We start from the raw sequence: 14,388 nt of genomic DNA, 5'->3' as shown, positions 1-14,388 counted from the left end.
CAGATACATAAATGATACAGATATAAGTCTGTCACACAATCACAAAAAGGTATGCTTACCTGACGAGGAATGGATCAATTTGAAACCATGATTGCGCTCAACATATAATGTTTGCCTCACTTAAATCTTCTGCTGAAAGTAAGAGTATTTGTGTCCACAATGAATAAACCATCAAGAAATTTTACCTTGTACTCAAGAACTGGAACCTTACCATCACTGTTTGATTTCAAATTAAATGTAGTAGACTCTCGCCAGTAAATGAAAAGAACATAATGTCTGTAAAACAAGAGGATCCATATTGTATTTCTGCTTCTTCTGGTGTAATTGTCCTGTTCAGAGACTTTCTGTTTACAAAGACTGGATTTTCTGTAAGTGGGAGTGAAAACTCTTGTGGCACCGCATGTTTGTGTAAGTGTGTCTTTGTAAATCTGTGCGTGCATGTGGGTGTATGTGTGTATGAAATTAGAGGTTAAGTGGTCCGAGCAAAGCAGGGTGACCCTGAGGAGAGAGGAGGTCAGAACAAAAAGAAAGGGGCTTATTGTCTCTGGCTGTCTCTATCAGCACCTCGCTGCCTTCTGGTTAACCAGCCGCTGACAGGCAGCCGACCAAGCAAAGCCCTCACTGCTCTCTGTGTTTATGTATGTTTTTGTTTGGTTTCAAAATAGGAAAAAAAAATGCAGAGAGCGCATACACTACATACGGGGTAAACCATCACGCAAATGAAAATACAACTAATCTATCTTTCCGTCTTTTGTATTTTTTTGCTGTGTAATGCACATTTGGACAGCACAACTAACATGCACATGTTAATGCACATGCATGCAAGTAACCGTACGCACACACTTGCGTATTTGTCGGTTCCTTCGGTCGTGCACATATTTATCTCATTCCCTGTGTAAACCATTAAATATCTCATAACTTCACTTTATTGGTTTTCCACATGGCCTCTGAAGAACTTGCGGGGGCTTTATTTTGGACCGCGCCATGTTTGTTCTAGGGGGCCCGCTGCTGTGCTACTCGCACTCAAACCACACCAATTCACGAACCCAGAAGCTGGCTGTTGGGTCTGAGAAGGGTGACCATGGTCAGTCGAGTTCAGATGAGGTGATATGAAAAAACTGGTCTGTAATGGAACGTGAACAGCACTGTTTTCCAATCAACAACCACACTGTTGTCTTTGGTGAGCTCATGAGATTCGCACCTCAATTTGTTAAACACCCTTCATTGTAGTGATATCAACAGACGGGGCATGAGAATGGACAGGAAAGGAGAGGCAGGAAAGAAAATAGGACAGAAGACAGATAGTATGAGGGAAGAGAAAATATGGACAGCAGGAGCAAAAGTGAATGAGGCAGAAAGAGAGACATAGAGAAAGATCACAGCAGGGGGACAGTGCTGGGTGGAGTGCAACCAGGTTGAGACCACATCTTTTCTCTGCCTCACTACCTATACGAACCATCAATCAGCAAAGAGAACAAGGAAAGACCAACAAAAACAGTCCAGCAGGGACTACAGCACACTGTACCATCACATCACTCACTGACAAAAGCCCACAGCCTCCTACATCCATCAAGCAGCCTGATTCTCTCACTTTTCACTTCCTTTTGTCGCTCCATCTATTCTCGACTCTTTCCCTCTCACGCTCCAGATTTCTTTCTTATTTTCCTCTTGTTTTCCCTATTCATCACTGTCACCGCGGTCGATGTTAGCAAGTCATTTTTGAGTCATCTACATCTTCTTCGAGTCATTACATTTCAACCTCAAAATCAAAACTCTGTAGAGGTCTTCTGGCAGGCACGCAGCAAACGCTGGTGATGAAAGAGAACACGAGATATTCGAGGTCACATGTGAGGAGGGTAAAATTAAATTCCCTGCAAGTACAGATATGCTGCCACATCGTAAAAGATGCATTAAAGGCATGATGCTTCTAACACTTCGTTTGGCATTGGGTGAGTAAGAAAAATATCAAATGTTCTATTTCTGTGTTATTTGTGCGCCTGATTCTGACGTGAATCAGGAACCTGTCCAGTCCACACTTACAAAAGATTAATTATAGCAAATGGGTTTTCTGTAGCAATCACAAATTGGAGGAGAAAACAGTGCTGCAATTTCTCAAGAAGCTCGGTTCAACAATCTCTCATGTTACTCTGCATACACGTGTCCGTTGGTGCGCTGCCAAAGAGATAATTAAAAAGAGGACATTGCTAATGTGCAATGCTGAAAGTCCTGAAAGCTCATGCAAAGAAACTTCTTAAATAGTAACCATGCAGGTTTTTGTACACGAGCATGGAGTTTTTGGTGCCCTGCAAAGAGATGTTAATGAATGCCAATAGAAAATCACCAGAGTAAAAAGTAGGAGATTAGACAATATGTTTTTTAACCATATTTGATAATTAGGGTTTCATTTACTCAAGCAAAATATTCATTTTTATTAGCAAATAACAAGGGCATAGCTAAGTCTCACTGCATTTAGTGTATGCATACTGATAATGCTTACTATAAGGCCTAGTCATCCTTTGACAGAGCCAAGAAAAATTCTCCCGTGGTAAGATGCAATATATACTGTGCTCCTAATATGTTGGGCATCATTGTTTTGTTGTGATGGTATTGGGCTACTTTTAGTTTTCCGTAAAGCACACCCAGAGTCTTAAATCTTTAAAACCTATGTCTGACACACAATCCCCCTTAACTAACTAACTGTACATTAGTACCTAGGTGTGCAACTAGAACAACTAAATCAGTCAAACATTCCTGTTCATGTTCATATTCAAAACGATTTTCTCACAGAAAACCAAACATAGTCAAAGCTGAACCCTTTGTCCATGGGGTTTTGGCCTGTTCCTTTGTTGCTGGCTGGTTAAATATGCAGGAAGGTCTCTGATAGGTTACCTGATCTGCTAGAGTATCATTACAGCCCTGCATTGTCCTGATCAGGCCAGGAAAGACACACACATCTACTGTATTAAAGGGTTAAGTTTCCACCGACATTGGCAGACTCACAATGCACACACACAAAGGCACGCTCATTATTTTCCACATTTTCCAGCTATCTGGAGACAGATTCAATCATGCCCATTAAGAAGCTGTCCTTAACTTTGACTGACAAATAAATACACTTCCATTTTCTCATTCCCTTGCTCACAGTGCCTGCTCTGTTCAGCCGCCAGTCCCTTCTCAGTCCCATCCGGATGTGAACGGCTTTAGAGGCAAATGTCTGTGAATATGAAGCTGCTCTTCAAGTCTGAGACACCTGTCTGTCTGCGGGGGAATGCGCTAGAGTGCCAATCACTGTCACTCATGATAAGACCCACCTGCCAAACACAAGCAGGGGTGTGACGCGCCAATAGTCAGGAGTGAGACAAAAGGCAATGTGGGGCTCTTGAGAAATTTTATAAGATGTGTGAGGGAAGATGAAACAAACTGCAGAAGAGAGACAAAGAAATAATATAAGTGTACAGAAAAATTGAGGTGAGGATGACTGTTCACTCTAGCTGAATGACTGACAGGCAGCAGAGGAATGCTGGGCCGCTGAAACACACTCAGTTTCTCTGCTCATTCTCTGACTTGGCCTCTTAGTCCAGGAAACCTAAGCCATTCCCAAGCGGGGGGAAAAAATGCCACTTCAATAGCTGGAAAAATTACTTGGGACAGGAGATGAGGCTTGAGCAATCAGCCCTGACAGCGTGTGTTGTGTGTGTGTGTGTTTGTTGTGATCAAGATCTGACTAGAGTAGCCGCAGCAGCCTATGAGAAGTGAGAACACGGCGATGTGCCTTACAGTCGATTAGACCCCTCCCTTGCCATGCATCCACAGAGTAATGCACATGTACACACAACAGACACACAAACACAGCCACTACCCACTCAAGGAAAAACTTCCTATTTAAACTTTAGTAGAGACTTGGAGATTTGGAAATCACTTAATATGGTTCATGGTATTCGATAGCCTAATATGTAGCTGGCAGGTCAAACAGCATTGAGACACCATTTAATAACAGTGCACTGAAGTGGCTGAAGTCAGTGTTACTGCGCTTTGCAAAGGTGTGTGTGTGTTCAGCTAAGAAGAGAGATTCAAGAGATTAAACATACTGCAATATGGGTTGGTTGGCAACGATTTGCTGAACCTGCTCTGCACCCACACACCTACATAAAGTTGCACAAAATGTATTGTTTTCACACGCAATGTGTTGCCAACCGAAGTTAAATAGTTCAACTTTAAAAACAATATTAGTTGCATGACTAATGTGTGCATAACAGCTAATGGTTAACCTAAGCTGCAAACACAAGTTGTGAAAAATCTTTGGCGAACCATAAGTGGTTTCATAATATCAGATGACTAAACGAGTAATAAAAATAGCCCTGATATGGATCTACTGTGGTTCCCACCATTAGTTAAGACTGCAGTGAGCACAAGATGGTTCATCTGGGGATAAAAAATACAAATTTGAAATCACATTTGGGGGAGGGCATGTCTCCTCCTCTAGCCATAAAATCAAACCTTTGACAAATGTCTAACTGAGCATGGGCAGACATTTTTTTACATGCCATTTCAGTAGGACACACACAAAAACATGTACACTCACAAAAACCACCCACTGAAAACCAATTCCTTGAAGTATGATGTATTCAGCGAACTGAAAGGGCCAAAATTCCTTGCACATGTATGGACAATTAGGGCTAATTTTGGCCCAAATTGCTTCCTGTAATGATGAGTGGACATAGTTAGCAGGCCGCTCTCAACAAAGATCTAAAGTATCAGTTCCAGCTCTAGAGAGTGATGGAGAAAAATGCTACCCCACACACATACCTCCATCTCTGCACATACAATCCAGCTCCATCCCTAACAGCAGTGATAAAATCATTAGAGCCGCAGAGTTTAGAGACTTCAAACATGAAGAAGAAAAAGCTGCCAGCTTTCTTCAGCCTCCTGACTGACCCGCCCACACGTATGAGCCCACTGGTGGACTGAAGGAGCCACATGCAGAGACATTTTTTCCACCCACCTAAACGTCCATTAGAGAAACTGAAAGAGGAAGAAACTAAGGAAGAAAAAGACAGGATTCTGTGCACTTGCACAGTTTCTTCCTGTGTCTAAACAAACACAAAGATCACGTTAGGTTCAAAGCATGTCAGTATGATGATCTCTTTCATCTCATAAGCATGCAAGTGGTCAGAAATGCTATTTTGTCAGGATCATTATCACTGTATTTTTGTAAGTTTTCATCTGGACCTGGACTGCAAAATCTTAATTTCAACAAATTAGCAAAACGTTAAAGCAAACAAGCAAAGTACTAAAATCCAAAAAGGAGGAGTAACAGGAAATAAACACACTAAAATGTAATCCCTTTTCATCCCAAGTGATGTCACAGGAAGTTATAACGGCCATGACACATGACAGACTACTGTTGTTATTGTTGCAATCGGTACAGACAGTTTTCAAACAGCCTCATCCATCTGAGGTTGTGTATATCTTTGACAGTGTTTTCCAGGAAGCCGGAGTAGCTCAGTGCATCGTGATGAGTGTTTGCATATGTGTGGGTGTATTTGTGTGCAATGGTGCATCTGTTGATTTTGTGCGTGTGTGTGCACTTACCTCAGTCTGCAGCGTGTTGGCGCGTTGCTCCTTGGCACTGAGCGACTCTTTTAGCACCTCGATGTGTTGCTTGCAGTCGGAGTTCTGATTGGTGAGTGTTTCTAGTTTGGTCTGCAGGGCCTGCATCTCTGACTCCTTCCTGTTCAGCTCCTGCTTCAGCTGCTCGATCTGCCAATCACACATACAAACACACAAACACATCAGCTATGAAAACCTTCTTTCATCATTGTTGAATGAACTGAATAGCAGATAATAGTTTCAAAAGTGAGAAGTAAATGTGACTTTTTATTCAAACCACACACACACATAACCACTGCAAAAGAAAGAAATCTTGTACATTATTGATCCTGACAAATTTCTACAAACTCAAAGGCTTATTTTTTTTTAAAAAAATATGTGAACATTCCAGATAAAAATAGTAGTGTCATATCTATTACATATAATTTCTTTTAACTTTGAAAAAGCCAGAAATATGTCTAATGTTTTGAGACAATGTAGTAAAATAAAGCATTTTACCCCTCATTTATTACTAGATGCCAATATCTGATATTTTTCACCTCATCTGGGCAGAATCTTAATGCTGATACGCTGTATGCCCTTTATTCCTAATTACAGAAAACATTAAGACTCTCCTGTATGAGAATACCATTGTTATACCTACTCTTACTATGGTACTCACTCACGGACAAAATAAGAAAACGACACCAGCTTGCAAGTAAAGTGTACCATATCTATCTCTATGTGACATAAAACTAAACTTTTTAGTACGACAGTCTGCCTGTCAACTTTCATTTTAAGCAGATGCAGATAATTTGTTTGAAAGCCTTAAATGGCCAACACCAGTGCTGATGCTGATATCAGTGTCCATCCCTATTACTAGATGATATTGCAATTTTAAATCATCACACAGCCATACACACGAGAACAAAATTGTTGGTACCCCTCAGTTAAAGAAGGAAAAACCCACAATTCTCACTGAAATCACTTGAAACTCACAAAAGTAACAATAAATAAAAATTTATTGAAAATTAAATAATCAAAATCAGCCATCACTTTTGAATTGTTGATTAACATAATTATTTAAAACAAACAAACTAATGAAATAGGGCTGGACAAAAATGATGGTACCCATAACTTAATATTTTGTTGCACAACCTTTTGAGGCAATCACTGCAATTAAACGATTTCTTTATTTGTCAATGAGCGTTCTGCAGCTGTCAACAGGTATTTTGGCCCACTCCTCATGAGCAAACAGCTCCAGTTGTCTCAGGTTTGATGGGTGTCTTCTCCAAATGGCATGTTTCAGCTCCTTCCACATATGTTCAATGGGATTCAGATCTGGGCTCATAGAAGGCCACTTTAGAATAGTCCAACGCTTTTCTCTCAGCCATTCTTGGGTGTTTTTGGCTGTGTGTTTTGGATCGTTGTCCTGTTGGAAGACCCATGACCTGCGACTGAGACCAAGCTTTCTGACACTAGGCAGCACATTTCTCTCCAGAATGCCTTGATAGTCTTCAGATTTCATCGTACCTTGCACACTTTCAAGACACCCTGTGCCAGATGCAGCAAAGCAGCCCCAAAACATTACTGAGCCTCCTCCATGTTTCACCGTAGGGACAGTGTTCTTTTCTTCGTATGCTTGGTTTTTGAGTCTATGAACATAGAGCTGATGTGCCTTACCAAAAAGCTCCAGTTTGGTCTCATCTGTCCAAAGGACATTCTCCCAGAAGCTTTGTGGCTTGTCAACATGCATTTTTGCAAATTCCAGTCTGGCTTTTTTATGAGTTTTTTTCAGCAGTGGTGTCCTCCTTGGTCGTCTCCCATGAAGTCCACTTTGGCTCAAACAACGACGAATGGTGCGATCTGACACTGATGTACCTTGGCCTTGGAGTTCACCTTTAATTTCTTTGGAGGTTGCTCTGGGCTCTTTGGATACAATTCCAACGATCCGTCTCTTCAATTTGTCATCAATTTTCCTCTTGCGGCCACGTCCAGGGAGGTTGGCTACTGTCCCGTGGGTCTTGAACTTCTGAATAATATGAGCCACTGTTGTCACAGGAACTTCAAGCTGTTTAGAGATGGTCTTATAGCCTTTACCTTTAAGATGTTTGTCTATAATTTTTTTTCGGATGTCCTGGGACAATTCTCTCCTTCGCTTTCTGTTGTCCATGTTCAGTGTGGTACACACCTTTTCACCAAACAGCAGGGTGACTACTTGTCTCCCTTTAAATAGGCAGACTGACTGATTATGAGTTTGGAAACACCTGTGATGTCAATTAAATGACACACCTGAGTTAATCATGTCACTCTGGTCAAATAGTTTTCAATCTTTTATAGAGGTACCATCATTTTTGTCCAGGCCTGTTTCATTAGTTTGTTTTTTAAATAATTATGTTAATCAACAATTCAAAAGTAATGGCTGTTTTTGATTATTTAATTTTCAATAATTTTTTATTTATTGTTACTTTTGTGAGTTTCAAGTGATTTCAGTGAGAATTGTGGGTTTTTCCTTCTTTAACTGAGGGGTACCAACAATTTTGTCCACGTGTGTACGTTATCAGTCCTCACTCAGGAAGCCCAGGCCTGCTGTGTGGACACACCAAGCTAAAATGTGAAAATTAAAGGGAGACTGAGACGGATTGTTTTAGGGAAAGCCATATAGAAAATCACAGAAAAACCACAAAGGAAATCAAAAGTACTAACAGAGGGAGGTTTCTGTGGTGGAGCCAGCTATGTACAGAACCCTGTTGTCTGTCAACTGGTGCCAGAAATGCACAAAGCTGATTAGAAGAGAGATTTCTCAAATTGTGTGAGGAGGGTTCACTTCAAGAAAGAGAAAATCTGAGTTGACCAGAGTTTGCCCAATGAGAAGTCAGCTGCAGAGAGCAACAAAAAAAAGCAAGGGTGATAGAGTAGGAAGAGACGGGAGGACAAAATGTAATACAAAAATGGACTCTGTGAGACATAAGACCAGAGAGGTGAGAGTGGTGAGAGAATAGCAAGACGGGGAGGAAAAATAAGTCCGGAAATGAGCAGGCGGCAGCCTCAAAATAATGATGAAAAGATAGAGCATCGTAATTAAAATAAGTGGCAAAGATTTCAAAGCTTATTAGCGAATGAAAGAAATAATGAGAGAGGAGAGAGACTAATGAGAGGGGTACTTCTGCTTGTTCTGTGATCCAAGGCTGTTGGGTGGGGAGGAGGAAGGTGGGAGCTGGTCTGATGGAAGACACACATGGTGACAAGGCCTGCTCCTACAAAAACAGAGAGACAAGAAGACAGCAAGCCACTAAACTACATCACTAGCTGAGTGAACACTCAACCACACTCCCTCACACTCCTCAACCACACAGCCGAGGCTTCGGAAAGGCTTAAAGGTGAAGATTTCTTAGAACTGGGTAAATATATGTGCTTGTTTTAATGCCTACTTATCATACTTAAACACATTTTCATGTTCTCGGATGCCATTTTCTAGGGTTTGAATAGATCAAAGTCCAGGGGTGAAACCAGAGAGGACATCGATGTTGCCCTCTCTGGTTTCTCTTATCACAGTGGCACCTCAACACCAGACACCACGGCCGCTGAAAGACCAGGACCCTAAACACTTCAAGGATATAGAATGAATCTGTGCATATCCGTGCGTGTGGTGATCTTCTGTATTTCTGTGTGACTGTACGCAGAAAGACGAGACATGGGAGAGCGAGCCAGGGCCATCACAGTGATGTATATCACTCCAGGTCAGCATGGGTGAACAGAGAGCTCTTTCCTCAGTTCCTCTGTCGTATGCTCACATTCATCTGTCATGGCCCCATTCATAAAAACATCTCTTTTATGATTGCATCAGGAACTTCCCCGATGCAATGACAAATGGGCGCTACAAAGAGCACCATTAACGAACTGAAGGGGAACATTTTCACACGGAGGCAAACTCACTAGCCTCATGAGCACTTGGCTGGAAACCTAGAACTACATTTTACTGTTCATATGTTCATAGTCAAATGTGAGCATGTCAGTTTGTGCAGCGGTGTAGACATTTGTGTGCAGATAAATGAAGCAGTTTGCAACCAGGTTAGGTCTTTCCAAAGATTTTCCTGTCAGCCAAAGACACGAGTGTAAAATGACGCCATGCACCGTAAGCCGATAGTTCCTGAGTTGTTACAGATAGGAAAGTTGTATAACTCCAGGTCGTGACAGAGGTAAGGCATGCGATTATTTCCCAGGAAGTAAAGAAGAAACAAGATAAACATTTCTCTGCTTACTATTACTCAGAAGCTCACTTCAAACATAAAACAAGAAGTGTGGGAGTTCTTAGAATCCATGCAAGAAGAAAAGACACAACACACTGTATCATGCAGTTTGCCATTAAGATTTCAATACACTTCAGTCTGCCTCTCCACAAACATGCAGCGACGACAAGTAGCATGCACATTCACGGGTTCTCAAGCTCCTTATGGGTTTCAGACAAACGTGCATCCCTCCAATCATGCAGCATAGCGTCATCTCAGATGGCATGCTGAGATATTCTACCTTCGTCTTCATGAATTTAGAATGGCTCTTGTAGACCTCCACCTGCTTGAGCTCATCCTGCCTGTCATCAGGGTGCAGCAGGCCGCTGGTCTTTAACATCTGGACCTCATCCTCTAAGTCTCTGATGTTCCTCTCCAGGGAAGAGATCTTGGTGTCCTACACCAGCAACAGTAGGCAGGCAAAGAATCAGCAGGGAGCTCACTACGAATATTATTCGTTGGACTAAAACAAGGACTGACCAATCCCAGTTATTATTAGTGAGACATTTAGCTGTCTACAGATGGATCAGTGTTGTACAAGAGCCCACAAAGAGAGAAGAGAGGAGGTTAACAAACATTTTAAAGTAAATATTACTAAACATATGACAGAAAGATCTCTTTATCTGCAGTAGCTTGGCAGACATATCTCCACCCATATGAGTTGGATCTATTCATGAAGCTCATTTAATTGGACTTTTGATCAAAGACTAGGGAAAATGGAAAAATAACACCATGAAAGATCTGTCTCAATCACTCTAAAAAGCATTTGGAAATATAAAAATCCCATATTCTAAAAATAGCAACACAGCATTTTTACACAAGACCTCAATAATCTAGATTTAAGAGGAAAATATCTAAGCAGAGATCTGTGCATAGTCAAGATGTATTCCTTTGCAGTGTCTATGAGGAAATGGAAGGGCGTGTGATGGACGGCTCCTGAGGTTGTTTTGTTGCATGGGTTCAGACATACGTTAAATGCAAAACCTTGGAGGAGAAGAGAAAGGTAATTGAATAACTGGAAGCAGATTGCATGATGCCATCAGCACAAACCACAGGCAGCGTGTAAGCATCTGACCTCTATTACATCCTCTGACATCAGCCCTGTCAAGCACACGGTGGTGCATGTACATCCCAAACACACACAGACACACACACACATAGACCAAACAGGAATGCTGAAGGTCCACATAACACAAGCACACATAGAAATGGGTGGATGCAAGGACACAGACTTGAAATGTAAACCCAGAAACAAAGTCAAGGTAAGGCATTCAGGCATTTGTCAGAGTCCCCATGGGGGGGATTTCAGGGTTGCCATGGGCGAAATATTTCTACATCAGAAAGCCAACATTTGAATCAAAATAGACAATAAAGAGTGGGCTGATTTGATTCCCAGCAGACCCAGATCGTGACTTTATGTCATATATCTGCTCCCTTCCCTGTGTTTCTACTCTCTTTCCACTGTACACACGTGGACAAAATTGTTGGTACCCCTCAGTTAAAGAAGGAAAAACCCACAATTCTCACTGAAATCACTTGAAACTCACAAAAGTAACAATAAATAAAAATTGATTGAAAATTAAATAATCAAAATCAGCCATCACTTTTGAATTGTTGATTAACATAATTATTTAAAAAAACAAACTAATGAAATAGGGCTGGACAAAAATGATGGTACCCATAACTTAATATTTTGTTGCACAACCTTTTGAGGCAATCACTGCAATTAAATGATTTCTGTATTTGTCAATGAGCGTTCTGCAGCTGTCAACAGGTATTTTGGCCCACTCCTCATGAGCAAACAGCTCCAGTTGTCTCAGGTTTGATGGGTGTCTTCTCCAAATGGCATGTTTCAGCTCCTTCCACATATGTTCAATGGGATTCAGATCTGGGCTCATAGAAGGCCACTTTAGAATAGTCCAACGCTTTTCTCTCAGCCATTCTTGGGTGTTTTTGGCTGTGTGTTTTGGATCGTTGTCCTGTTGGAAGACCCATGACCTGCGACTGAGACCAAGCTTTCTGACACTAGGCAGCACATTTCTCTCCAGAATGCCTTGATAGTCTTCAGATTTCATCGTACCTTGCACACTTTCAAGACACCCTGTGCCAGATGCAGCAAAGCAGCCCCAAAACATTACTGAGCCTCCTCCGTGTTTCACCGTAGGGACAGTGTTCTTTTCTTCGTATGCTTGGTTTTTGAGTCTATGAACATAGAGTTGATGTGCCTTACCAAAAAGCTCCAGTTTGGTCTCATCTGTCCGAAGGACATTCTCCCAGAAGCTTTGTGGCTTGTCAACATGCATTTTTGCAAATTCCAGTCTGGCTTTTTTATGAGTTTTTTTCAGCAGTGGTGTCCTCCTTGGTCGTCTCCCATGAAGTCCACTTTGGCTCAAACAATGACGAATGGTGCGATCTGACACTGATGTACCTTGGCCTTGGAGTTCACCTTTAATTTCTTTGGAGGTTGCTCTGGGCTCTTTGGATACAATTCCAACGATCCGTCTCTTCAATTTGTCATCAATTTTCCTCTTGCGGCCACGTCCAGGGAGGTTGGCTACTGTCCCGTGGGTCTTGAACTTCTGAATAATATGAGCCACTGTTGTCACAGGAACTTCAAGCTGTTTAGAGATGGTCTTATAGCCTTTACCTTTAAGATGTTTGTCTATAATTTTTTTTCGGATGTCCTGGGACAATTCTCTCCTTCGCTTTCTGTTGTCCATGTTCAGTGTGGTACACACCTTTTCACCAAACAGCAGGGTGACTACTTGTCTCCCTTTAAATAGGCAGACTGACTGATTATGAGTTTGGAAACACCTGTGATGTCAATTAAATGACACACCTGAGTTAATCATGTCACTCTGGTCAAATAGTTTTCAATCTTTTATAGAGGTACCATCATTTTTGTCCAGGCCTGTTTCATTAGTTTGTTTTTTTAAATAATTATGTTAATCAACAATTCAAAAGTAATGGCTGTTTTTGATTATTTAATTTTCAATCAATTTTTATTTATTGTTACTTTTGTGAGTTTCAAGTGATTTCAGTGAGAATTGTGGGTTTTTCCTTCTTTAACTGAGGGGTACCAACAATTTTGTCCACGTATGTAACTGTCCAATAAAGGCAAACATACCCAAAAAATAATAAAAAAAGAGCACGCCTATGATTGATATCACTTGACAGAATGCACATAAACTATAACGAGGCCAGATCAAGCCCTCTGCTCTGGATGTAGCAGAGTGCAAAAGGACCAGCTGATGACAATAAAAGTTGCTCTCAAATTCCATCGCAAAAAGGCCCATGTCTTGTTAAATACCACTTGGAAAAAAAATTGACGTGTCATTTAAGATGAAAATCAGACCAATTCACATTCAGGTATGAAACAAGATGAGGTCTGTGTCTTCTGCCTTGCCATCCATCTATCATGCCATCTGATGAACTAAACAGGGAGTTGATCTGCAATGTGTTCCTGGGGAAACCTTCGACGGTACAACAGGAAAACACCACGAAATATCCGCCTTTATATGTTCCGCAGTCACAATTAGTCTCAAGCTGTTATATCTAATGGAATAGGTGAAAACGGGTTTTAGGCATTTGAATTGTTTAGTACTGTACAAATATATTCATTGTTGATAAAGGGTGGAGACAGAATAAGCAATGAAACTGAAGAGTGCCCAAATTTTATTCCCACACAAGGATGTACTTTGGACATTTCAATAATTTTACACTTTTTTTCATATATTCAATAAACTCATATACTCAACGCAAAGCAAATTCTATCACCCAGAAGAAGTGAAATAAGGTAAAGCCAAGAAAATACCTCAGCTATTATCAGAAACAACATTCAGTAAAATACATGCTGGGCCACAAAACCACTGAAATATCAGCTATTGTATATGAGGGTTCTGCACTCCAACAAGAGGGAAATACAAATACTGTGTATTTGCAGTATTTTTGGAGATAACAGAAAGATCGAGATGTGAGCACTCGGTACAGTACCTGCCAGATAACATCGGGATCAAAACAGAAAGGGGGGTTGGTGTTCTGTAATTGCAAAACAGAAAAATATAACACTTAGAAAAACCAGCAGCACAGACACTGAAACAAAGTCACAGACATGCGATAAAGCAACAACACTGTATCTACTGCTCATCAGCATCACCAGAGGAAGCTACTGTCTCTCTTACTCTATACCTTTCACCATATGCAAAATGTCTCTGGCAGATGTGTTTGTTGTCCCGTTTCTAATTAATTCAGTCAGACTTAATGTGACTTCATACATTTACTGTGGGCAGCCTGGGTTCGCACATGTGCAGTTTGTTAATAGGCAGACAAATTACAAAGTATGTGTGAAAAATAACTGTGGTTTTGCTGTAAAGGAGCCACTTTTGGAACAAGCGTTTGCTGAATGGACACTAAATATGTGTGTGTGTGGGTGTACACACAGACACATGTGGAGTCAACTGCATTTTTCACAGCACTAACGACTTCAAAGGGCTGAGAGGAGAGTGAAAGC

The 14,388-nt window shown here is 41.1% G+C and overlaps 1 protein-coding gene across 3 annotated transcripts in view; it reads right to left on the bottom strand.

The window, feature by feature from the left end:
* Positions 1 to 14,388, bottom strand: part of LOC110957865 (ERC protein 2-like) — a 164,386-nt gene that overhangs the window by 134,364 nt on the left and 15,634 nt on the right. For all 3 annotated transcript variants that reach the window (XR_007942323.1, XM_051949037.1, XM_051949035.1), the window contains exons 5-7: positions 10,120 to 10,275; positions 8,754 to 8,846; positions 5,593 to 5,760 (exon numbers count right to left, since the gene is read on the bottom strand). Coding sequence is in view for 2 of the 3 variants with exons in the window: in XM_051949037.1 (XP_051804997.1) it covers positions 5,593 to 5,760; positions 8,754 to 8,846; positions 10,120 to 10,275 (417 nt within the window). In the remaining variant the exon portion in view is untranslated. The remainder of the gene's footprint in view (positions 1 to 5,592; positions 5,761 to 8,753; positions 8,847 to 10,119; positions 10,276 to 14,388) is intronic.

This window comes from Acanthochromis polyacanthus, chromosome 6 (assembly GCF_021347895.1).
Source record: "Acanthochromis polyacanthus isolate Apoly-LR-REF ecotype Palm Island chromosome 6, KAUST_Apoly_ChrSc, whole genome shotgun sequence".
Lineage (NCBI taxonomy): Eukaryota > Metazoa > Chordata > Actinopteri > Pomacentridae > Acanthochromis > Acanthochromis polyacanthus.
This window is presented reverse-complemented; position numbering and strand designations above follow the sequence as displayed.